The 27,556-nt window shown below is 45.0% G+C and overlaps 1 protein-coding gene across 1 annotated transcript in view; it reads right to left on the bottom strand.

Moving 5' to 3' along the window:
• The window catches only part of LOC143943024 (uncharacterized), a 172,848-nt gene that overhangs the window by 106,519 nt on the left and 38,773 nt on the right, over positions 1–27,556 (bottom strand). The window contains exon 3 of the mRNA XM_077464506.1: positions 14,998–15,094. Coding sequence (XP_077320632.1) covers positions 14,998–15,094 — 97 coding nt within the window. The remainder of the gene's footprint in view (positions 1–14,997; positions 15,095–27,556) is intronic.

Consider the following 27,556-nt stretch of genomic DNA (forward strand, 5'->3'; position numbering starts at 1 on the left):
TCAATTTCAACAAGCAGGGCGCAACGAGGAAGAGGCAGAGTGAGCCTGGCATCATCCCACGGAGGTGCCGCCTCTCGAACACCCTGTTAGGTGGCAATTTTTCTGCAAGGGGGTCTTCTATTTTTTTGGTGGCCAAATGGCCACACGGTTACACGACCGGGAGATCATCACAACATTGTTTTTGACAGGAAATGAGCGGAGGGGGGGGGTAAGAAGACATACTACGTTTCCTATGAGACTTGCACGACATCTGGAGTACAAAACAAGTTGTGAGCTTCTGGTCCCTGTATGCCTGTTGCAACAGCGACCGCATTGGGTTTTTGCTTACACCCACCAGTTGCGAAAAGTTCTGTTTAAGAACGAAATTTTTCTCGCACATACCAAGGACGCTACCTCTGCAAAAAGCAGGAAGTACGTGACGCTGCAGCCTACCTTATTGGAAGTCTTACAGACGAACGGACGTTCATTGATAAGAGAACACTGTACTGTACCCATGAGATATCGCCATGTCCAGCGGCATCCACTAGAAGGGGTCATGGGGCAATCCCGGAGAGACTGGTATCGGTTTCATATGGCTCAATTTGCCGTGAGTAGTGCACGTGGCGGACGCGGAGGCCCACTTTGTACCAGGCTGGGTTAGTGGGCAGCTGTGTCGGCCCAGGTACTGTACGGTACTTTTTCTGATAATGTGATGTGATGACTTGTATCCCAATAGTGTCATGGAATGTGAGACGACTGGGTGACCCCCTCAAACATGCCATGGTATCCACATCTGTTAGGAAACATTTTCCGGCTATATGTGTGTTGCAGGAAACTCACCTGACACCAGACAGAGTTTCGTGGCTGGGATTTGCATTGGCAGGATGGACGTACCATTCCACCCACACTTCATACTCATGGGGAGTGAGTGTAATGGTGCATTGTACCTTGGATTTTAAGCTGTATGGGTCACGCACTGACCAAGAGGGTAGATATGTATTTTTACTCTGTAGAGTGTCACGGTTAACATTTATTCTTGCAGCGGTATATATACCTCCACTGTTTGCTCTGGGGGTGCTGCGTGACCTACTGACATTTCAATTGTCTAACCCAGGGACCCCCCTAGTAGTGGTGGGTGATCTTAATGGCATTATAGATCCTTGTTTAGATAGACACCCTCCACCAGTGGGAGGGGATACGAGACCTAAACCGGCCTTAGCAAAATTTATAGAGGCAGTGGGGTGGATAGACCCATGGAGAAAGGAATCCCTCGGAAAAACAATTATTGTGTTTTTCTAAGACACATATGTTTTTATCCAGGATTGATTTATGCCTGTGCTCAGCTTTGGCCTTTCAGCATGTGAAGAAAGTGGTGTACCTTACTAGGAGTATCTCGGATCACTCCCCCCTGGTGGTCCACCTGAAGGTTGGACCGGCCTCTGACCTGCCAAGAGCCCCATGGAAATTAAATGCCTTTTGGTTAAATCTCTTCCCTTCTCGTGAAAAAATTTAAACAGACTTAGCTGCTTACTGGCAGAGCCACTTAGACCATCCTGATTTGAATATTGCCTGGGATGCTTTTAAAGCTTACATGAGGGGACTTTTTATATCTGAGGTCAACTCCATTAAACATAATACATCCGAGCAGAGGGTACAGGCGGACAGGATGGTGAAACGGCTAGAGGCGGAGTACATTGCTAACACAGGTGGGGGTACCCGGGAGGCGTGGATAGCGGCACAGGATGTGCTTCATAGAATTGATACCTCCAGGGCTGAACGAAAAAGGTTCTTTAATAAATTGGCATTCTATGAAGAAGGGGAACAGACTGGTAGACTCCTAGCTAAAATAGCACATGCACAACAGTCGTCCCCTTCCATTGGGGCCTTACGCAACAACTCGGGGAGGGTGGTTAACACCCCTGATCTGGTCATGCAGGTGCTGGTGGATTTCTACTCGGAACTTTACCAATCTAAACAGACCTACTCCATAGAGAAGGTCCAGGAGTTCTTTCAGGGGATAGAGTTATAGTGTTTAACGGAGTCCCAGGTGGAGATGCATGTAGCTATCAACTCCTTTCCCAACTCCAAGGCCCCGGGGGATTATGGCATTCCTATTGAAATGTGCAAACAGTATGGGGACATTATCCTACCACAATTACTTCGTACCCTTAACTCGGTTAAAGAGGCTAGGCATCTCCCAGATTCAATGAGACAGGCCAGTATTGTGCTGCTGCTCAAGCCTGGGAAAGACCCTATGGACCCAGGCTCATATAGGCTTACAGAGCGATATTAAAATACTCGCTAAAGTACTGGCCCTGAGACTGAATAAGGTGATATTGTCCATTATTCACCCGGATCAGTCTGGCTTTATTCCGGAAAGGTCTACAGCCAATAATCTCCGTCGCTTATTCATTAACATGCAGACCCCTGCAGACAACATGGGGGACAGGGCTTTGCTATCCCTGGATGCCCACAAGGCGTTTGATAGCATAGAGTGGCAGTACCTATGGGCAACTCTTACTAAATTTGGGTTTGGACCAGGGTTCCTATCTTGGATACAACTTTTGTATAATTCCCCATCGGCGGTCATTAGAGAGGCAGGTCGGACATCCTCCCCTTTTTCGCTACACCGGGGGACTAGACAGGGATGCCCCCTGTCTCCTTTACTGTTTGCCATAGCCATAGAGCCGTTGGCCGCGCTAGTACGCTCTAACCCCCTAATAACTGGCTTTAAATACAGACAGATGCATGAAAAACTGATGTTATACGCTGATGATGACCATGCTACTGCTGGGAGACATGAGGGGATCCCTGGGTGAGGCCATGCGGGTGGTTAAAACATTTGGGGTATTCTCTGGCCTAGTAATCAATTGGTCCAAATCGAACATCATGATGTTGGATTCCACTACCCCACAGGGACCCACAGTGCAAGACATTCCGGTATCTACCAAATTTAAATATCTTGGGATATGGGTCATGCCGCAGCCGGGTGAATATATCTCACTAAATCTTTCCCCGTTATTAGGCCGTATCAGGGACAAATCCAAAATATGGGCAAAATTAAAAATGTCACTAGTGGGCAGAGTAAATCTCACCAAAATGATCTTCATGCCACAATTACTATATATCCTGCACAACACACCTATGGTAATTCCTCTAAAGTTTTTTAGAATAATTAACTCTTTAATTACAGACTTTATTTGGCTGAACAAGCCCCCTAGAATTAAACTCGAACAGCTACAGGAACCTAAAGAGGCAGGTGGACTTGCCCTTCCCAACCCCTGGCTATACTATTTAGCCTCTCAGCTTCAATACATTGCCAGGCTGATGAATATGGAGGCAGAGAGGGAGGGTGGTACGGTAGATCCCTTGATGACCCTTCTTAAACATAACAGGGGAACTGATAAGGTGGTTACTGGACTGGAGGCCTTATTGTTTGCCAAGTCAAACAGGCTCCTCCCCACGTATGCTCTAATCCAGAAAATTTGGAACAAAACTCGCCAACTGCAGGATGTACAGGGCTTTATGGAGCATAGTCCGATATGGAACAACCATTACTATGGGGAGTTAGTTCTTTTGACCTGTGCGGACCGATGGAAGCGATACGGAGTCACTCACCTAGTCCATATTTTTACTGACGGAAAGCTGCTCTCCTTTATAGAGCTTCAGGAAAAATTTGGTCTACTTCAATCAATGTATTTTTACTACCTGCAGCTGAGACATGCGGTCAAAGCGCAGGCAGGGGATAATCCATGGGTAGTGTCCCCGAACCCCGATCTTCCATTCCATGACAGAAGTACACAGTTTTAAGGGCTTTATATCTAGTATGTACACTAAGTTACTTACTGCATTTCTGCCTGCCTTCCCTATGGGGGTGATCTCGGCATGGGAGGGAGATGTTGGCGTGTTTGAGGAGGATCAGTGGGCGGCACAACGGCTGTCACAACTGTTCATAATAAGGAGGGTACACCTCACACCAGTTAGACTGCATAAGATGGGCTTTGGGGACAGTGGCACATGCACCGGGTGTGACAGGGAACATGGGGACTTGATTCACCTGATGGAGCGGTGCCCCAAACTACATCGATACTGGGCGGAGGTCATTAAAACTATATCTGATGTATTCATGGTTAAGATCCCTAATGACCCTAAAGTGTGTATATTGGGTATTTTGGATGGTCTCCCGCTTGAGGATGGCACGAAGAATGCCATAGGTAGATCGCTTTTCCAGGCTTGTAAACTAGTCCTACACCATTGGAAGGATAGTGATCCTCCGGTGCTGCGGGAATGGATAGATCAGATGGGTGTTACACTACACTTGGAAAGGTACATTTACAGTGGTGTGAAAAAGTGTTTGCCCCCTTCCTCATGTCCTGTTCCTTTGCATGTTTGTCACGCTTAAGTGTTTCGGAACATCAAACCAATTTAAACAATAGTCAAGGACAACACAAGTAAACACAAAATGCAATTTGTAAATGAAGGTGTTTATTGTTAAAGGTGAAAAAAAATCCAAACCATCATGGCCCTGTGTGAAAAAGTGATCGCCCCCTAAACCTAATAACTGGTTGGGCCACCCTTAGCAGCAACAACTGCAACCAAGCGTTTGCGATAACGTGCAATGAGGCTTTTACAGCATCCTGGAGGAATTTTGGCCCACTCATCTTTGCAGAATTGTCCTAATTCAGTTACATTAGAGGGTTTTCGAGCATGAACGGCCTTTTTAAGGTCATACCACAACATCTCAATAGGATTCAGGTCAGGACTTTGGCTAGGCCACTCCAAAGTCTTCATTTTGTTTTTCTTCAGCCATTCGGTAGTGGACTTGCTGGTGTGTTTAGGATCATTGTCCTGCTGCAGAACCCAAGTTCGTTTCAGCTTGAGTACACAAACAGATAGTCGGACATTCTCCTTCAGGATCTCTTGGTAGACAGCAGAATTCATAGTTCCTTTTATCACAGCAAGTCTTCCAGGTCCTGAAGCAGCAAAACAGCCCCAGACCATCACACTACCACCACCATATTTTACTGTTGGTATAATGTTCTTTTTATGAAATGCAGTGTTCCTTCTACGCCAGATATACTTGGACACACACCTTCCAAAGAGTTCCACTTTTGTCTCATCGGTCCACAGAATGTCGTCCCAAAAGTCTTGGGGATCATCAAGATGTGTTGTGGAGAAATTGAGACAAGCTTTGATGTTCTTTTTGCTCAGCAGTGGTTTTCTCCTTGGAACTCTGCCATGCAGGCCATTTTTGCCCAGTCTTTTCCTGATGGTGGAGGCATGAACGCTGACCTTAACTGAGGCAAGTGAGGCCTGCAGTTCCTTGGACGTTGTTGTGGGGTCTTTTGTGACCTCTTGGATGAGTCGTCGCTGCGCTCTTGGGGTAATTTTGGGCGGCCGGCCACTCCTGGGAAGGTTCACCACTGTTCCATGTCTTCGCCATTTGTGGATAATGGCTCTCACTGTGGTTCGCTGGATTCCCAAAGCTTTGTTAATGGCTTTATAACCCTTTCCAGACTGATAGATCTCAATTACTTTCTTTCTCAATTGTTCCTGAATTTCTTTGGGTCTCGGCATGATGTGTAGCTTTTAAGGATCTTCTGGTGGACCTTACTGTGTCAAGCAGCTCCTATTTAAGTGATGCCTTGATTGTGAACAGGTGTGGCAATAATCAGGCCTGGGTGTGGCTAGAGAAATTGAACTCAGGTGTGGACAACCACAGTTATAGTATGTTTTAACAAGGGGGGCAATCACTTTTTCACACAGGGCCATGATGGTTTGGATTTTTTTTCACCTTTAACAATAAACACCTTAATTTACAAATTGCATTTTGTGTTTACTTGTGTTGTCCTTGACTATTGTTTAAATTGGTTTGATGTTCCGAAACACTTTAGTGTGACAAACATGCAAAGGAACAGGAAATGAGGAAGGGGGCAAACACTTTTTCACACCACTGTACCAGCACAGGGACCGCCCTGAAAAATGTAATTTACTGTGGGATCCATGGTTGAATACTCCGGGGTTGTCCCCCCTGGATCTGGTTATGGACAGATTGCTGGGTTAGGAAATGTGTTGGTGGGCAGTTACTGTTGACATTGTTGATATGATGGTATGTGAAGTGGAGGGGAATGACCGGTTGCTACTAATAACAATTGTATAATGGACATATGGTGGGCGGCAGCAACTACTAGACCTTACCACATGTATTGTCTAATGATTCACTGGAATGGCATGATTGTAACTCTTTTGTACTTTCATTTCTTTGTAAGAATTTGTATTTCACTGTGGATTATATAAATAAATTCCTTTTTTTGAGAAAAAAAAAAAACTCTGTCATGACAGGGGAATCTTGCTGCTTGATCTAAAGCATTCCCTGAGAGATTCCTGTGTTCCTGATCTGTTCCTGAAATTACCGGCTTACCTAGTGACTATCCGCTGCCATCTGCCTGCACCTGACCTCGGCCTGTCAATGATCTCGCTCCTGTCTAACTCTTTGGCTTACCTGCACCAGTCTCCACTTGTCCAGTGACCTTCCCTCAGCCTTCTGCATCTGTTCCAGTGCTGCTCTCCTGTGCATGACCCGGCCTGCCTGACCTTTCTGCATCTCATCCCTAGGACCATCCACCTGCATCCTGTGAAGTGCCTGCCTTCTAGCTTCAGCTTCCAGTCTGCTGCATCCCACCTGCTGTTCTAGTGTCCCAGCTGTGTCTGGAGCATCAGTCCTGCCTATCAGCTGTTGTTCCTGCCAGGCACTCGTGCTGTCCTGTATTCCTGTGCCTCCTGTCAGCTCTACCAGGGGCCGTGAGTCAGGATCATAAGGGAGGCCTCCCTCTGCATATCGTGCTCAATAACCAGGTACGTGACAGGGAGAAAGGGGAGACAGATCTCCTATCACAATTTGGATTAGCAGCAGGGACGGGAAGTGTTATCATAATGGGGTATTTTAATTATCCAGACATAGACTGGGTGAAAGGAACTGCACATTTATCTCGCCAGTTCCTAAATGTCTTGCAGGACAATTTTATGGGTCAGATGGTAGACGCACCAACTAGAAATAAAGCGTTACTGGATCTATTGATTACGAACAATACAGACCTGATCATGGATGTGGAAATACGGGGCAATTTAGGGAACAACGATCACAGGTCAATTGGCTTCCGTATAAATCACAGAAATAGGAAACGTAAGGGGAATACAAAGACACTGAATTTCAAAGGAGCCAACTTCTCTAAACTAAAACCTTACTAGAAGGCATAAATTGGGATAAAATCGTAGGGGAAAAAAGAAAGCGGAGGAGAGATGGGTTTGTTTTAAGAGCATATTAAATAAGGGCATTAGTCAATGCATCCCATTGGGTAATACATTTAAAAGAGCGAACAAAAGTTCTGGGTGGCTTAACTCCAATGTAAAAATGCATAAAAAAGCAAAGGAGAAGGCCTTCAAAAAATACAAGGTTGAGGGATTATCATCAGCATTCAGACATTATAAAGAATGCAACAAGAAATGTAAGGGTGCAGTACTGATGGCTAAGATAGAACATGAAAGACACATAGCGGAGGAGAGCAAAAAAAATCCCAAGAAATTCTTTAAGTATGTAAACAGTAAAAAAGGGAAGACAGACCATATTGGCCCCATAAAGAATGAGGAAGGACATCTGGTTACAAAGGATGGGGAAATGGAGAAGGTATTGAATTTATTCTTCTCCTCAGTCTTCACAAGGGAATCGGGGGGCTTTAGTAACAAAAACTGCAGTATTTATCATGACACATCACAGGAAGCAACTCCATGGTTAACAGAGGACAGAATTAAAATTAGACTTGGGAAACTAAACATTAATAAATCACCAGGATCAGCTGGCTTGCACCCGAGGGTACTTAGGGCACTCAGTCAAGTAATTACCAGACCATTGTTCCTAATTTTTACTGACAGTCTACTGACTGGAATGGTACCAGCTGATTGGAGAAAAGCCAGTGTAGCACCAATATTTAAAAAGGGCCCAAAATGCATCACTGGGAATTACAGACTAGTTAGCCTAACATCAATAGTATGGGGATGATATGGGGACTATATACAAGATTTTAGTAATGAGAATGGTATCATTAACAGTAATCAGCCTGGATTAATAAAGAATCGTTCTTGCCAAACCAATCTACTAACCTTCTATGAGGAGGTGAGTTGCCATCTAGATAAAGGAAGGCCCGTAGACGTAGTGTATCTGGATTTTGCAAAAGCATTTGACACAGTTCCCCATAAACGTTTACTGTACAAAAATAAGGTCCGTTAGCAAGGACCATAGGGTGAGTACGTGAGTACATGAGGTCCCCCAGGGTTCTGTGCTGGGAGCAATCCTGTTTAATTTGTTCATAAACGACCTGGAGGATGGGGTAAACAGTTCAATCTCTGTATTTGATACTAAACTAAGCCGGGCAATAACTTCTCTGCAGGATGTGGAAACCTTGCAAAAAGATCTGAACAAATTAATGGGGTTGGCAACTACATGATAAATGAGGTTTAATGTAGAAAATTGGAAAATAATGCATTTGGATGGCAGAAATATGAATGCAATCTATACACTGGGGGGAGAACCTCTGGGGGAATCTAGGCTGGAAAAGGACCTGGGGGTCCTAGTAGATGATAGACTCAGCAATGGCATACAATGCCAAGCTGCTGCTAACAAAGCAAACAAAATATTGGCATGCATTAAAAAGGGGATCAACTCCAGAGATAAAACCATAATTCTCCCGCTCTACAAGACTCTGGTCCGGCCAGACCTGGAGTATGCTGTCCAGTTCTGGGCACCAGTCCTCAGGAAGGATGTACTGGAAATGGAACAAAAAGTACAAAGAAGGGCAACAAAGCTAATAAAGAGTCTAGAGGATATTAGTTGTGAGGAAGGTTGCAAGCACTGAACTTATTCTCTCTGGAGAAGAGAAGCTTGAGAGAGGATATACTGGTGACCCCACAATAGGGATAAAACTTTTTCACAAAAGGGAGTTTAACAAGACTCGTGGCCACTCATTAAAATTAGAAGAAAAGAGGTTTAACCTTAAATTACGTAGAGGGTTCTTTACTGTAAAAGCAGGATGTGGAATTTCCTTCCACAGGCGGTGGTCTCAGCGGGGAGCATTGATAATTCCAAGAAACTATTAGATAGGAACCTGAATGATCGCAACATACAGTGATATACAATGTAATACTGACATATGGTCACACACATAGGTTGGACTTGTATCTTTTTTCAACCTCACCTACTATGTAACTATGTAAGGAATACTCTGCGGAACAAACAAGTCAGGCAACATGGAAGGCTGGTAACCACAATATGCCATAAATGGGGACAATCGGAAAGCAGAATTCAGGACACTGTTGTGAGCAAACCCTGCCCACGGTAATAGATCGGACCAGTTGTTATGATGCTCAGAAATATAGCAATGTAGGAATTGCTCCAAGGACTAATTGGCTCGTTCTGTGGCCTCATTAGCCTGCGGGTGGTATGCAGAGGAGAAAGCAAGCTGAATTCCCAACTGTGCACAAAAGGCTCGCCAGAGCTGGGACACAAACTGACTACCCCTGTCCGAGACAATCACCTTGGGTAGCCCAAGTAAGCGAAAGATCTCCCGAACAAAAATGGAAACCAGTTCCTTAGAAGTGGGCAACTTCTTAAGTGGAATACAATGATACATCTTTGAGAACCGATCAACCAACATAAAGATAACTGTGTTGCCCTGGGAGTTGGGTAACACCACAATGAAATCCATAGACAGGTGGGTCCAAGGCCTCTCTCCATTGAGTATGGGTTGTAGGAGGCCCACTGGAAGGTGTTATGGAGTCTTATGCCGCGTACACATGACCAGACTTTTCAGTCACTTTTCTCACTTGGTCCGGCGGACAATCCGACGGACTTTGCAGCTGAGGTCCGCCAGACTTTCAAACGAATGGACTTGGCCACACACGATCACTCCAAAAGTCAGACGGATTCGAACGTGATGATGTAGAATAAGGAAGTTCATAGCCAGTAGCCAATAGCTGCCCAGCGTTGGTTTTAGTCCATCGGACTAGCACACAGACAAACGTATTGTCCGCTAAAAGCCGAGTTTTCTTGGGAAGAAAAAGTCCGCTGGAGCCCACACACGATCGAATTGTCCGATGGACTCTGGTCCGCCAGAAAGTCCAATCGTGTGTACGTGGCATAAGTCTGAGCACACAGGGAACACACAGCTACGAAGGCAGTTACATCAGCGCGTAGACTAGGCCACCAGAATTGTTGGGAAATGGCCCAAAAGAGTTGATTCTTCCTAGGGTTTCTCAGAAGGAGCATGAACCTGAGCAGCAAGAATTTTGTCACCCAAAGGAGAAGTGAGACTGGTGCGAACCATAGCAAGAGTACGATCAGGAGGAATCACAGGAACCGTAACCGACTCTTGTGAGAAGGTGTCAGCCCTTACATTCTTAGTACCGGGTAACAATGAAACAATGTAATTGAAACTTGACACGAAAAGAGCCCATCGCGTCCTTCTGGGAGAGAGGCATTTAGCCTTATCCAAGAATGTGAGATTCTTATGTAAGAATGAGAATCGGCACAATGGTACCTTCAAGGAGATGTCTCCATTCTTTCAGGGCTAAAATGATCGCCAACAGCTCTCCGTCACATAATTGCACTGCCAATTTCTTGGGAAAGTAGCCACAAGGATGCATAGCGCTCTCAGAGGTAGGGCGTTGAGAAAGAAGGGTGCCAACACCAGTCTCAGAAGCATCAACCTCAAGGATAAAAGGTAACGTAGGATCAGGATGTGCCAACAAAGGAGCAGAAACAAAGGCAGCCTTGAGACTCTCAAAGGCCTCAATGGACTCTGGAGACCAACTCTGTCCTTTCTGTTCATATCAGTCAGGGTCTTGACCAGAGACGAGAAGTTACGAATAAACTTCCGATAATAGTTGTCAAAGCCCAGGAAACACTGCAGAGGACGTAAATCCACATGTCAGGGCCACTGTAGAACTGCCGAAAGTTTCTCTGCATCCATCGAAAAACCAGCAGTGGAAATGACATAATCCAGGAATTTAACCTGTTCACGATGGAACTCACACTTCTCCAGTTTACAATAGAGATTGTTCTCTCTTAGTTTCTGAAGCACACACCAGACATCTGTGCGGTGGCTCTCCAGGGACTTGGAAAATATAAGGTTATCATTGAGATAAACCACTGCACATAACTGCAACAAATCTCAAAGGACATTGTTAATAAATTCCTGGAAAACTGCCAGGGCATTACAAAGGCCAAAAGGCATTATGAGGTACTCATAATGGCCTGTTCTGGTATTAAAAGCAGTTTTCCACTCATTGCCCTCCTTAATCCTCACGAGATTGTATGCCCCTCTCAAATCAAGCTTCATGAGAACCTGTGCTCACTTGAGGCGGTCAAATAATTCCGTAATCAATGGAATTGGATAGGCAATCTTAATCGTGAAACAGATAAGACCCCTATAATCAATACAAGGTCTTAGTTCGCCACTCTTCTTCTTCACAAAGAAGAAACCAGCACCAGCAGGAGACGAGAATTTTCAGATGAAACCTTGAGAAAGTGCGTCTGTAACATACTCCTCCATGACCTTATCCTCCAAGACTGACAAAGGGTAAACCCAGCCACAAGGGGGTATGGCACCAGGTTGAAGGTCAATTGAGCAATCATACGGCCGGTGTGGAGGCAAACTACCGGCTTGACCCTTGTCAAAGTCTTTGCTGAAATTGCGGTACTCCTCCGGCAAGGAGGAGAAGGAAGCACAGGACCTTGGCTACCTTCTGGAAGCATGTCTCAATGCATTATGGCAACCAGAAGAGAACCTCGGCATGGAGCCAATGAAAAGAGGGGTTGTTCTTCTGTAACCAATGATAACCAATAACCAGTGGAAACTTAGGTGAGGAAATAACTTGGAATTGGATTATATCATGGTGAAGAGCCCCTACGGCTATGGACAACAGAATCCCAACCATGACACTACCTGCCTGGAGTTTGCATGTTCTCCCTGTGCCTGCGTGGATTTCCTCTGGGTACTCCGGTTTCCTCCTACACTCCAAAGACATGCTGGTAGGTTAATTGGCTTCTGTCCAAAATTGGCCCTAGTATATGAGTGGGGACCTTGGATTGTGGGCTCCTTGAGGGTAGGGACCAATGTGAGTGTGCAATGCACAGGGATAGGGACAATTGTAGACACTCACTCAGGTTGAACTGGATGGACTGGTGTCTTTATTCAACCTTACAAACTATGTAAAGGTCTCATGAGGCACATGGGCAGGCTGTAGAGATCTCCCGTCAAGAGCCTCAATGGCAAGTGGAGTGTCACGCAACTGCAGCGGAATCAAGTGTTTCGATACAAAGGCAGCAGCATACATGAACAAGCATGCAGCCCCAGAGTCAATTAGAGCCTGTATCTCAACGGACAACTCAGCCCAAGAAAGGGTGACTGAAACCAGGGGCTTATCCTTCTGGAAAATTGAGGATGAAACAACGCCACCTAAGGTCTGTCCATGACAGGACCTCAAGGCTCAGGCCTTCCCTGGACAGCTAGGACAAGACTTCAAAAAGTGACCTGCCTGGTCACAATGAAGGTACAATCTCTCCCTCCTCCTAAAGGTTCTCTCATCTGCAGAGAGACGAGTGAAACCCAAATGCATGGGTTCACCTTCACTGACCGACTCGGTACCAGGAAGCATGGGAGGTGAGGGAGGCATGGGTGGGACTGCAAAGCTCAGAGACAAATGTACAGGAGGCTTCCACAAGTCTGGAGTCAATGAGGATGGCAAACATGATTAACTTCTCCAGCTCAGTGGGTATATCTCAGGCTGCTATCTGATCCTTGATGGTATCGGAGAGACCATGAGAAAAAGTAGCCCCAAGGGCCTCATTGTTCCACGCAACCACTGCTGCCAGAGTACGGAATTTAATGGCGTAGTCAGCAACAGTTCTCGTACTCTGTGCGATGGACATGAGGCACTTGGCAGCAGAAGAGGAGCGTGCAGGAATGTCAAATACCCTTTTAAACAAAGTCGCAAACTCAGGGTAGCTCAAGACAACAGGTTTTTGCATCTCGCATAGAGGGTTTGCCCAGGCCAAGGCTCTCTCAGAAAGCAAAGATATCACGAAACCTACTTTGCTTCTGTCCGTGGGAAACACCTGGGGCAGCATCTCAAAGTATATCTCAACCTGGTTGAGAAACCCTCTGCATTGTACTAGATCGCCCCCAAATCACTGGGGAAGCGGAGCGGAACCAAACATACCTCTTATAGAGGTAATATTCAAGGCGGATGCCTGCACAGAGACCGGAGCAGCAGCAGGGTCGGCCTGCAACATAGTTTGTACCACAGTGGGAGACTCCAGATGAGCTGTGCGACTCAGGAACATTTATAACGCCATGGCAAACTGATCCATGCAGTGATCCAGTTCATTCAATCTGGAAAAAATATTACCAACAAGTGGATTGACTGCATCTTCTGAATTTATGGCCTTTGCCTATGGTCAGAAACCATGAAATCAGGCCAAGACATAAGTACAGTTAAACCACACTTGTTTAAAAATAAAAAATAAAAGAACATAGTCAAAACATAGCCAAAGTTCAGTAACCAGAATGGATAGTCAGCCATGCCAGAAGTCAGGGATCAATGCAGCGGAAAAGCAAGCAGGATCTGGAGCTAGAAGGGATGTCAGCAAAGCATGTTTTGAACAGGATTGCAGGAGATAGTTTCTGTGATGTTGACCAAGGCAAAGGCAGAGTTCCTCTGGACTGGATGGCCTAAGTTGGCAGGACTGATGAGCAGGATCATCAACAGCTGAGTAACTGTGAAGAGATAGGAGCCTGCAATTAGCCGACAGCTGAGCGGCCAGCTCAGAAAAGTTAGGGCTGAGCACAGCTCTGACAACTACTTAAGTAGGCAGGACTGATGAGCAGGATATCATCAATAGCTGAGCAACTGTTGAGAGATAGGAGCTGGCAATTAGCTGACAGCTGAGCGGCCAGCTCTGAGAAGGAAGGGCTGAGCCCAGCCCTGACAAGTAGATGGATCAGGTCACCATGCTCTCATTTATATCTAGTGCATAGCGGGGTGGGCCTGAGACCCATAATATACATTCTATTGGGGGTATAATACACCCTCAATATGATGTAGTTGCGTTAGCCTCTGCAAGATATTCAGTGAAAGGATTGGCACCACCTGGAGAGCTCCCATTGATCCCCATCCATCTGACCTACATCTCCCTCCCATTTATCCAGTATTCGCAGAGGGTGTTTTTTCAGAAAATTCTGCAATAGCATACTATAACATTGTGATATAAATCCCTTGGTGGTAGAGGCTCTTTTGATCAAGTTAAACAATGGTGTCGGAGAAGGAGGCCATTCAGAAGATCTACTTTGAGCTGTCACGGCATGCCTTAATTGCATATAATAAAAGTGCATGAAAGACGGCAAACCAAACAGCTCCTGCAGAGCTTCAAATGACAACAGTACTTCGTTATGGAAAATATGTCTAATGTATAGCACCCCATACCTCTTCCATAAGGCCCTGTGTTGCATGCCTGAAGTTAGCGCTAGGTGCATGGCAGAGCTCCATATCGTTACTGGGAGTAAGGTAGCGGTCAAACACTGTACAGGTGGAAAGGGCATTGGCTCTGCGTGTCTCAACTAAATAACATCAATGACCGTGGCAGTATATAATTACATCAGAAGAGTTTACTAGAGTTTAGTCATCTGTTCAAGTAAAGGTACCCCATGTGTAAGGCAGTGATCCTAACCAAAGTGCCTAGCGCAGCTCAGAAAGACCCAGTCCAGGGCAGGCCTCTCATGTGTACCTTGCTTCGCACCCAACGAGTAGGAAAGCATGAAGGATGTGACTACCACCTTGCGACCCCCCTTCCCTCTTATAATCTACTTTTATTAACCTAGTAAATGGTTGTGAAGGTGACATACTGTAAGTAACATGTGCCTTATAATACAAAATATAATACTACCAATTATTATAATTTCAACATACTTGTCCAGTAAACTCTATCTTTTTCCCGTTGTCGAAAAACCACTTCTCAAATAGCATGTGATCAAAGTCCGCTGACCCCTGTAGGTCCTTACACAACCTAGAAACAAATTTAAATATCACCCTTTAGTGCACTGATTGATGAAAAATATGTAGTACATCTGCGCAAAACAGTTCTCAAAATTTTGCCCCTTTAAGTATATGGCAAGTACAGGGTGATTCTAGCAGAAATGCACTCAGCTCCTAATTTACTGGGGTGAGCAGACAACACAGTGTCTTTGCTGCACTGAAGTTTCAAAGACTGTTGTCCACCCCATCCAGCACTGTCCCTTCTCCATAAGGGTACAACGGCCCACCCCTGCATTACAGTGTTTAGGACTAGTGATAGGTCACTCACACATTCAAATATAACTAAAGGCAAACCTTTATTTTTAATTTTGGATATAGGGGAGAGGGATTAGAACACCTGTCAGGTTTTTATTGCCGTCTGTGTCCCCGCTAGGTAGATTCACCCTCTCTGTTTGTTCTGTTAATAGTTATCACTGATAGTGAAAGTGAAATTATATCCCAAATTTTGGGTTGTTGCCAGAACAGGGATACATGGAAAATCTTCCAAAGGGGGCAGGGGTTTTGGTGACCCTGGTGACAACCAGGGATTCTAACATTTTGCAGGGATTTCCTCTCACATACTGTTTTGGTTGTGGGACAGGGAGTGAAGGGAAAGCTCCCCAATGACAGAGATGCCAAAAACTGACAGGGGTTTTAACCCTCCCTTACTGTATTCAAAATGGAAAAGAAAACTTTGGCTTGCCTTTAGTTCTACTTAATAATGAATTGTGGGAGGATGAGGAATTGATCACATGTGTTCGGTTTATTTTTGGGATCCAGTATGGAATCACAGAGGAGGAGGATGTTATACACGTAAAAGCAGGTGCCATATGGTGCTTCCTGTACAGTGTTTATAATAACATTACTATACATGATCTGAATGAAAATAAAATATTGGGGGTAAGTGGTATTGGCGCTGCTAGTGTAAAGTATAATCTGGTGTGTCACAGTATATACCAAAAACTTAAAAATTATCAGCAACAGCATTAGTAACGTGCATGAAATCAAAGTGCTATAATGTAACAATCATGCAATAATTAATATATCATATGCATACCGTAAATTAAAATTACATTTTAAAATCAAGAATTTATATCCAAATAAGTGCCAAAGTGCTAAAGTGCATAAATCCAAATGTTGTAATACACAAATATGCATTAGTGATAATTAATTTGCATAAATTCAATGAAAAAGTCCATCAGTTCATATCAGACATGTAGAAATCATATGCCGCACTCGCCAGATAGCATTCCCCGGGGTCACAAGCCTCCACTGTACCAATGACTGTAAAGGAAATCCCATCGATTGCCTCCTTTACTCTCCTCCGTCACGTAGTATCTTCAGCTGATGAGGGAGGATACGTAGTGCGCTCACAGCTCACTGACTAATGATCATTATTCACAAAGCCACTGCCCGAATGAGAGCATGTTTTTTAGCAGCACTTATTTCACTCAGCGGATATGATTTCTAAACATCTGATATGAACTGATGGCCTTTTTCATTGAATTTATGCACATGAAGTATCACTAATGCATACTTGTTGTGTATTACAACATTTTGATTTGTGCACTTTAGCACTTATTTGGATATGAATTCTTGATTTTTGTCAGAAACCATGAATCAGATGGAGACAGAAGTACAGTTAAATCACACTTGTTTAATAAGTAAATAGAAAAAACATAGTCAAAAGATAGCCAAAGTTCAGTAACTGTAATGGATAGTCAGAGAAGCCAGAATGCCAGGAAGCCAGGTATCAGTGTAGTGGAACAGCAAGCAGAATCTGGAGCCAGAAGGAACATCAGCCAAGCAAGTCTTTAACAGGAAAGCAGGAGATAGTCTCTGTGATGTTGACTAGGCGAAGGCAGAGATCATCTGGGCTGGACGGCTTAGGCTAGCCATACATGGTCGAATTTAGAAATAATTTTTTGAAAATCAAAAATTTAGTGTCTTGTGATCCGATGGTGCCATCATTGATTTAGAAAATTCGACCAACCAAGCTTTCAACTTCATTTCATGTTGCTATAGAAGATAATTTTTGAGGATGGGATCTTCTTTTCTTTCTGGGAATTTTCTTTTCTTGCACATGCGCATTTCTTTTTCGATTACATTTCTCACACAATTCTCCCATCATTGATTAGAAAATCATTTGTTTTTCCAAAAATTTCCAACATACTCGATCACTCAAATTCGATGGCCGCACGAAAATTGTCTGTTGTTGCAGCCCACTAATGGTGGGAAAATGGGTATGTAAATGAAAGGTGCTAATGCGCTCCACCTGACTATTAATAAATGTGTAAAAATGTCTAAAAAATATATATAAATGTGTGGAAGCAGCCAGCAAAAAAATAGTGATCTCTAACACCAAAGGAATAGTATGTAAAATAAATAAATTGCGGCGCTACCTAAAAAATTAATACACTATAATAAAATAGCAAAATATAAGGTGCAAAAGTGAATCCACCTCACTAAAGTGACAAATGTGCAATATTGAACCATAAAATATGTTGCATCTAATATAGAATAAAATTGATAATATATGTGCATAAATAATCAAAAATCATGCGTGAAATAATTTCAAAGTACAAAATGCAGAAAATGCTGAATAAGCACTAATGTGCAAAAAATGCAATAATAAATAGTGATCCTCAAATGAAGTCCATGCAAATGATTGGTGACCATATAACAAAGTCCATGCAAAAAATATATAAAGTGACTTCCAATGTGTGACTGTCCACCATAGAACTTCAGTGCCAAGCTTGTGCACCACCAGTTTCCCCCAGCCTCTCACCTCAAATACATAGCATAAAGGCACTGTATATAACCAGATGCTATTCCATCCTTATCCGTCCAGCCTCAATGGCATACCACTGTACATATACGGTTAATCCTGAGTGAAGGAGCTTAGGTGTTACACTCATCACTTCCGGTCGCGGCCGAGACCGGAAGTCCGGGTTGTGTTACGAATTTGCTGTCATCTGCTTTTATGTAAGTGAGGATTTTTATCTATTAAAATTATTGTTTTTGGATACTACACATGAGAGCCCCCCCTTGTCTTTCTTCCATGCTTTATGTACCACCAACTGTAATTGGATCTATCTGAAGAAACTGGGGAAGGATTAACCGTATATGTACAGTGGTATGCCATTGAGGCTGGACGGATAAGGATGGAATAGCATCTGGTTATATACAGTGCCTTTATGCTATGTATTTGAGGTGAGAGGCTGGGGGAAACTGGTGGTGCACAAGCTTGGCACTGAAGTTCTACGGTGGACAGTCACACATTGGAAGTCACTTTATATATTTTTTGCATGGACTTTGTTATATGGTCACCAATCATTTGCATGGACTTCATTTGAGGATCACTATTTATTATTGCATTTTTTGCACATTAGTGCTTATTCAGCATTTTCTGCATTTTGTACTTTGAAATTATTTCACGCATGATTTTTGATTATTTATGCACATATATTATCAATTTTATTCTATATTAGATGCAACATATTTTATGGTTCAATATTGCACATTTGTCACTTTAGTGAAGTGGATTCACTTTTGCACCTTATATTTTGCTATTTTATTATAGTGTATTAATTTTTTAGGTAGCGCCGCAATTTATTTATTTTACAGGGAAAATGGGTAGACTTTCTAAAGAATTTTCTTTTGAAAATCTTATTTTAGAATTTTCGTTCGATTTAAGTAAGCAGGACCGACGAGCAGGAAATCTTCAACAGGTGAGTCACTGTGGAAAGATAGGAGCTGGCAATTAACCAACAGCTGAGCGGCCAACTCAGAGAAGGAAGGGCTGAGCCCAGCCCTGACAATTTTAACATTTTATTCAATTTACAATATGCATATGATAGATTAATTATTGCACGATTGTTACATTATAGCACTTTTATTGATTTCATGCACTTTAGCCCATTAGCAAGTTGCTGATTCTGTTGTTGAATGTTTTTACGTTTTTGGTATATACTTTGACACATCAGATTATATCTTACACTAACAGCGCCAATTCCACTTACCCCCAATATTTTATTTTCATTCAGTTTGCCATCTAACGGCTGGTGGCTGGCTTTAGTGGAGGCAGCACCCAGCAGCTATTAATAGTTAATCCAGTCCATACTTTATTTATTTTCTTTACTATACAAGACCAGCTCAACATAACCTCTGAATCTTGGCAGGCAGTTCAGAATCTGCTCTATTGAAGTAATTCTAATTGGCAGCGATGAAATAAACTATAAAAATAAATGGATGGAAGATCCCAGATTGCTTAAACAGTCCTGGAGAAAATCTTGATGAATAGTTTCAGTTTTGGTTAGATTACCATGCCAAAGTATCCAAACATTATATGAAGTTTGGACCTTTGATTTTATATTACAGTGTCTTCAGCCATCAAGTGAGATTATGAATGTTCTCTACATAGGGAGTTTTCAAGTGTAAATTTACTATTGTGTCTCACAAAAATCCTTAAAAGTTAAAAAATACAATTTGTAGCAAGTTTAAATTCCCTTTTTATAATGACATTTCAAAATCAAGCAGCATACAAAATGGAAATGACAGCCACCCGAGATGTGGAAGTAAGCAAAGTACACTAACATGCAGCAGCCAATCAGAATTCCTATTTCATTGTTAAGGTTACTCTAAAACTGATAAAAGCTTGAATTTGAATGTTTGTCATTGGCTTCTGCACCAACCAATTAAATGGACTCAATGTCATTTGTTAATTCAAACAGAAGCTCCAGTTTCATTATAAACTGCGTGCACACAAATATGAGAAGATGGAAAGATACACTTGACGCTCATTTAAATGTGTGGCTGTTATTGCTTGCCACTCTATGAAGCTGTGTCTGCTAAAAGCCTGCCACTCAATGCCACAACCGCATGAATTACATAAGGTTGCAGAGAAGTTGACATGGCTCCATTTAACAAATGCATTTTTTCAGCAGGGGAGGAATCAGTGGGCAATGAGGAAGAGGCAGGAGGACCCTAGGTTCTGACTAACTCCAGCAGGCTTTTGTGAGTTTTGCCTAAATGGTCTGCACTTGATCTGAAGCTGTCACTTTCTGAGTTTTCATTTTTGAAGATTCAACCACTGGGGTCATGACAGAAGCCCCAGGATACCCAGTCATTTCCCATTACACCCTTATTTCAAGAAGGTTGTGTATGTGGACTGAGGTGTTTGCTTCACCAAAGAGATTTGTTGTGCTATACCTCATGGAACAGGTTTTTACTGAGACGTGGAATATGCCCTTGGTTGATGCAGCAGTCTCTTATCTCCACAAAAAGCTCACGTGTTCAGTAGACAATGTTCCAGTAAATACAACAGAAAAAATATATCAAATTAGTGACTCCTAAACAATCATGTAGCTGGCAATGACCAATTAGTACTCAGGTCTTTGTATGACATGCACTTGGCTACATTACACTTGACTCTTAGTGGCCACTGCCAGTGAGGTAGATGCCAAGATAAAGTACAGACAAAAGGGACAGTCACACTACTGTGCTGTGGTGACACAAGCATTATATTCAGTGAGATGCAGTGCTATACATTTTGAATGTTACTCCATATACATACTCAGAATTTCATCTATGGTTGAAAATGAACATGGGACCCCACTAACCATTAGTAAACTGAATAAACATTCTGAAAGATTAAGTTTTCTAACAACATTCTACTTGTGTATGGCCAGCTTTACTCATAAGTAGAGATGAGCTTCAAGCTCGAGTTGAACCCATGTTTGACTCAAACATCGGCTGTTCGACCGTTCGTCGAATTGCGAACGTTGTGAGCCGTTCGCGCCAAATTGGCCAATCACATTGCCGCCAACAGGCAATTATAGCTCAGGGGGGTTTAGTACATGCCCAACACTATATAAGGCTGCCAGCGCGGTGGCCTTGTGTAGTGTGTTGGCATGCAGGGAAAGAGCAGGATAGGCAGGGACAATGTCTTTTTGCTTGTGAACCTAGTGCTGTTACAGTGGGTGTTGTGTGCCTCCTGCACAGTATACACCTGAAGCTACCCCTTATTGCTGGTGTTGTTCTGTTTCTGTAACACAGGCATCTGCAGCATTTATAGTGGGTGTAGTGTGCCTCCTGCACAGTATACACCTGAAGCTACCCCTTATTGCTGGTGATGCTCTGTTTCTGTAACACAGGCATCTGCAGCAGTTAGAGTAGGCTTTGTGTGTCTCCTGCACAGTATACACCTGAAGCTACCCCTTATTGCTGGTGTTGTTCTGTTTCTGTAACGCAGGCATCTGCAGCATTTACAGTGGGTGTTGTGTGCCTCCTGCACAGTATACACCTGAAGCTACCCCTTATTGCTGGTATTGTTCTTTTTCTGTAACGCAGGCATCTGCACCATTTACAGTGGGTGTAGTGTGCATCCTGCCCAGTATAAACCTGAAGCTACCCCTTATTGCTGATGTTGTTCTGTTTCTGTAACGCAGGCAACTGCAGCATTTACAGAGGGTGTAGTGTGCCTCAGGCACAGTATAAACCTGAAGCTACCCCTTATTGCTGGTGATGCTCTGTTTCTGTAACACAGGCATCTGCAGCAGTTAGAGTGGGCGTTGTATGTCTCCTGCACAGTATACACCTGAAGCTACCCCTTATTGCTGGTGTTGTTCTGTTTCTGTAACACAGGCATCTGCAGCATTTACAGTGGGTGTTGTGTGCCTCCTGCACAGTATACACCTGAAGCTACCCCTTATTGCTTGTATTGTTCTTTTTCTGTAACGCAGGCATCTGCACCATTTACAGTGGGTGTAGTGTGCATCCTGCACAGTATAAACCTGAAGCTACCCCTTATTGCTGATGTTGTTCTGTTTCTGTAACGCAGGCATCTGCAGCATTTACAGTGGGTGTAGTGTGCCTCCTGCACAGTATAAACCTGAAGCTACCCCTTATTGCTGGTGTTGCTCTGTTTCTGTAACGCAGGCATCTGCAGCAGTTAGACTGGGTATTGTGTGCCTCCTGCACAGTATACACCTGAAGCTACCCCTTATTGCTGGTTTTGTTCTGTTTCTGTAACACAAGCATCTGCAGCAGTTAGAGTGGGTGTTGTGTGCCTCCTGCACAGTATACAGCTGAAGCTACCCCTTATTGCTGGTGTTTTTCTGTTTCTGTAACACAGGCATCTGCAGCAGTTAGAGTAGGCGTTGTGTGTCTCCTGCACAGTATACACCTGAAGCTACCCCTTATTGCTGGTGTTGTTCTGTTTCTGTAACACAGGCATCTGCAGCAGTTAGACTGGGTATTGTGTGCCTCCTGCACAGTATACACCTGAAGCTACCCCTTATTGCTGGTGATGCTCTGTTTCTGTAACACAGGCATCTGCAGCAGTTAGAGTAGGCGTTGTGTGTCTCCTGCACAGTATACACCTGAAGCTACCCCTTATTGCTGGTGTTGTTCTGTTTCTGTAACACAGGCATCTGCAGCATTTACAGTGGGTGTTGTGTGCCTCCTGCACAGTATACACCTGAAGCTACCCCTTATTGCTGGTATTGTTCTTTTTCTGTAACGCAGGCATCTGCAGCATTTACAGTGGGTGTAGTGTGCCTCCTGCACAGTATAAACCTGAAGCTACCCCTTATTGCTGGTGATGCTCTGTTTCTGTAACACAGGCATCTGCAGCAGTTAGAGTGGGCGTTGTATGTCTCCTGCACAGTATACACCTGAAGCTACCCCTTATTGCTGGTGTTGTTCTGTTTCTGTAACACAGGCATCTGCAGCATTTACAGTGGGTGTTGTGTGCCTCCTGCACAGTATACACCTGAAGCTACCCCTTATTGCTGGTATTGTTCTTTTTCTGTAACGCAGGCATCTGCACCATTTACAGTGGGTGTAGTGTGCATCCTGCACAGTATAAACCTGAAGCTACCCCTTATTGCTGATGTTGTTCTGTTTCTGTAACGCAGGCATCTGCAGCATTTACAGTGGGTGTAGTGTGCCTCCTGCACAGTATAAACCTGAAGCTACCCCTTATTGCTGGTGTTGCTCTGTTTCTGTAACGCAGGCATCTGCAGCAGTTAGACTGGGTATTGTGTGCCTCCTGCACAGTATACACCTGAAGCTACCCCTTATTGCTGGTTTTGTTCTGTTTCTGTAACACAAGCATCTGCAGCAGTTAGAGTGGGTGTTGTGTGCCTCCTGCACAGTATACAGCTGAAGCTACCCCTTATTGCTGGTGTTTTTCTGTTATTTTAACACAGGCATCTGCAGCAGTTAGAGTGGGTGTTGTGTGCCTCCTGCACAGTATACACCTGAAGCCACCCCTTATTGCTGGTGTTGTTCTGTTTCTGTAATACAGGCATATGCAGAAGTTACAGTGGGTGTAGGGTGCCTCCTGCACAGTATACACCTGAAGCTACCCCTTATTGCTGGTATTGTTCTTTTTCTGTAACGCAGGCATCTGCACCATTTACAGTGGGTGTAGTGTGCATCCTGCACAGTATAAACCTGAAGCTACCCCTTATTGCTGATGTTGTTCTGCTTCTGTAACGCAGGCATCTACAGCATTTACAGTGGGTGTAGTGTGCCTCCTGCACAGTATAAACCTGAAGCTACCCCTTATTGCTGGTGTTGCTCTGTTTCTGTAACGCAGGCATCTGCAGCAGTTAGACTGGGTGTTGTGTGCCTCCGGCACAGTATACACCTGAAGCTACCCCTTATTGCTGATGTTGTTCTGTTTCTGTAACACAAGCATCTGCAGCAGTTAGAGTGGGTGTTGTGTGCCTCCTGCACAGTATACAGCTGAAGCTACCCCTTATTGCTGGTGTTTTTCTGTTTCTTTAACACAGGCATCTGCAGCAGTTAGAGTGGGTGTTGTGTGCCTCCTGCACAGTATACACCTGAAGCCACCCCTTATTGCTGGTGTTGTTCTGTTTCTGTAACACAGGCATATGCAGAAGTTACAGTGGGTGTAGGGTGCCTCCTGCACAGTATACACCTGAAGAGACCCCTTATTGTTGGTGTTGTTCTGTTTCTCTAACACAGGCATCTGCAGCAGTTACAGTGGGTGTAGTGTTCCTCCTGCACAGTCTAAACCTGAAGCTACCCCGTGTACTGTGCCATCTGCTCAGTGTTCACCTGAAGCCAATTGCTGGTTTTACCATCTCCCTGCATGCCATTATTATGTCTGGAAGGCCAACAAGGAGAGGCAGACAGTCACGAGCCAATAAAAGAGGGCAAGTAGGCTTTGTGTCTAGAGACAGCAGTACTGGTCGTGGACGCGGTCCATCGTCATCAGCATGTGGCCATGGGACACGCTTTTCCTTATTTTCAGCAGCTGGACGTGTTGAGCCGCATCATGCTGAAGACTTGGTAGAGTGGATGACCAAGCCCCTCATCCTCCTCATCCTCTCTCACCCAGGCTCAGGGTACTAGCAAAGCAGCTGCCAATGCGTTCTCTTCCCTCATCTCAATGTCATCAGTCACTCCTTCCCTAGACCCACCATGTCCTCCTGAGGAGTCCCCTGAACTGTTTGAGCACAGTGTTGGGTACATGCTCCAGGAGGATGCCCAGCGTTTTGAAGGCTATGATGATGATACCCAGCTAGAGGAAGGCAGTAGAGTTAGCGCAGAGAGAGGGGATTCTCAAGAAGGACAGCAATCTGCAGCATACTGCCAGGTTTGCTCCAGTGATGAAGAGGGAGGGGATGATGAGGTCACTGACTCCACGTGGGTGCCTGAAAGGAGAGAGGAGGAAGAGGCATATCTCCAACGAGGCAGGATGCCCTCCGGGGCCAGCTTAAGGGCAGCACACGACTAAATAACACCGCAGAGCTCCGCCTGTGCAGGGCGCTGCCTCTCCGCGTTATTTCAAAAGTACTTTGGTGTGGGCCTTTTTTGAAATGGGTGCATCAGATTGCACCGCTGCCATTTGCAACATATGTTTCAAGCGTATCTCGCATGGCCAAAACATCAGCCGCTTGGGCACCACATGCTTGACCAGACATATGTTGACCTGCCATGCAGCTCATTGGCAAGCGTACCTTAAAGACCCACACCAAAGAACAAAGCGGACCTCTCCTTGCTCCTCATCAGCTGGGATCTCCAACCCCACCATACCTTCAGTCCTCTCTGAAACCTGCACTGAGAGGAATGAAGATGTAGAATTAGGTGTGTCACAACCAAGTACTTGTGGGCACTCTGCTAGCAGTACTCCAACGTCCGATTGTAGCAGGCAAATTTCCCTGCCCCAGCTGCTGGACCGTCAAAAGAAGTTCACTCCCAGCCATCCACATGCCCAGCGGTTGAATGCTAGCTTGGCTAAATTGCTAGCACTTCAACTACTGCCTTTTCAGTTGGTAGACTCTGCCCCCTTCCGTGAGTTTGTGGAATGTGCGGTTCCTCAGTGGCAGGTTCCCAAATGCCACTTTTTCTCACGGAAGGCAATTCCGGCTCTTTACCAGCATGTGGAAGGTGCATATTACCGCTGACTCATGGTCCAGCAGGCATGGACAGGGACGTTACCTATCTTTCACGGCCCATTGGGTCACTCTTCTGTTAGCTGGGAAGGCTGCAGGACAAGGTGCAGTAGTGTTGGAGGTTGTTCCGCCACCACACCTCCAAAATGCTACTACTGGTTGGGACACACCTCTCTCCTCCACCCCTCCTCTTCTTCTTCCTCCATGGCCTCTTCCTGTGCTTTGTCCTCGGAACCAGCGGTGCTCCGTAGGTCGTTCATGGGGCTACGCAAGTACGCAGGCAAAAAGATGCCATGCCGTGCTTGCGCTGGTGTGCTTGGGGGACAGGAGCCACACTGGGGCAGATATTTTGTCAGCTCTGCAGGGGCAGGCTGAGAGGTGGTTAACGCCACGCCAGCTTAAGCCAGGAATGGTGGTTTGCGACAATGGCACCAACCTCCTCTCCGCCCTCCGACAGTGACAACTGACCCATGTGCCCTGTGTGGCTCACGTCCTTAACTTGGTGGTGTAGCGGTTCTTGGGCAGGTACCCAGGCTTACAGGGTGTCCTGAGCAGGCCAGGAAAGTCTGTGTGCATTTCCGCCAATCATATAATGCCAGTGCTCGGCTGGCTGAGCTCCAAAAGGAGTTGAACCTGCCCAAGAACTGCCTTATATGTGACATGTCCATCAGGTGGAACTCAACGTTGGCCATGCTGCAGCGGCTGCACACTCAGCAGAGGGACATCAATGAGTACCTGTGCGACTACGGCCCCAGGACAGGGTCAGGGTAGCTCGTCTTTTTTTCACCACGCCAGTGGGGCATGATCAGGGATGCATGCACTGTCCTGTCACCATTTGATGAGGCCATGAGGATGGTGAGCAGTGACATTGCATGCATCAGTGACACTGTACCTCTTGTCCACCTGTTGGAGCATACACTGCCTGGAATAATGGACAGGGCACTTGAGGCAGAACAGAGGCAGGAAGAGGAGGACTTCCTTGCCTCTCAAGGCCCTCTTTATCCAGACAGTGTTCCTGCTGACCCACCCATCACACAGGAAGAGGAGGAGGAGGAGGATTGTGTCAGTATGGAGGTGGAGCCTGGCACTCAGCATCAGCAATATTTTAGGGATGATTTACAGTCCCAAGAAACCCGTGGACTTGTACGTGGCTGGGAGGAGGTGGCTGCGGATCATGTCGTCCTTAGTGATCCAGAGGACTCCGGACCGAATGCCTCAGCTAACCTATGCTGCATGGCCTCCCTGATCCTGCAAAGCCTGCGGAAGGATCCTCATATTCTTCAGAACAAGGAGAGGGACCATTACTGGCTGGCCACTCTCCTTGATCCACGGTACAAGGGTAAGGTTGCCGACCTTATCTTGCCCTTGCAGAGGGAGCAGAGGATGAGACATCTCGAGGAGGCCTTGCAGAAAGGTCTGTGCAACGCGTTCCCAGAGACTGGGAGGTTACAATCTCCTGGTCCTGGACAACGTGTTGCTGAGGCTTTGGCTCAAAGAAGGAGCAGTGGAGAAGGTGGCCATCTGACTGATGCATTCAGACAATTTTTTAGTCCGCAGCCCCAAGGTATGATCGGTTCCAGCAACCATCGCCGGCGTCTGATTTACATGGTGCAGGAATACCTAGGGGAAAGGTCAGACTTGGACACCTTTTCCATCGAAAATACTCTGGCTTACTAGGTCTTGAGGATGGATCACTGGCCAGAGCTTGCACAGTATGCAATTGAGCTACTGGCCTGTCCTGCATCCAGTGTTCTTTCGGAACGCACATTCAGTGCTGCTGGAGGCTTTGTAACTGATCACAGGGTGCGCCTGTCCACCGACTCGGTTGATCGACTGACCTTCATAAAGATAAATCAGTCTTGGATCACCCCCAGCTACCAAGCACCTGAAGCTGATGTGACTGAAATAAAAATATATATATATATTTTTTAAATGTCATATCCCTTCAAGACTGCCTATGCTGATGCTGAGTGACTGTCCTGTTAAGTTTACTGACTATCCTCTTCCTCCTCAATGATCCTGCT

The sequence above is a fragment of the Lithobates pipiens genome, unplaced genomic scaffold (assembly GCF_037356315.1).
Source record: "Lithobates pipiens isolate NorthernLeopardFrog02 unplaced genomic scaffold, aLitPip1_a1.2 Scaffold_30, whole genome shotgun sequence".
Classification (NCBI taxonomy): domain Eukaryota; kingdom Metazoa; phylum Chordata; class Amphibia; order Anura; family Ranidae; genus Lithobates; species Lithobates pipiens.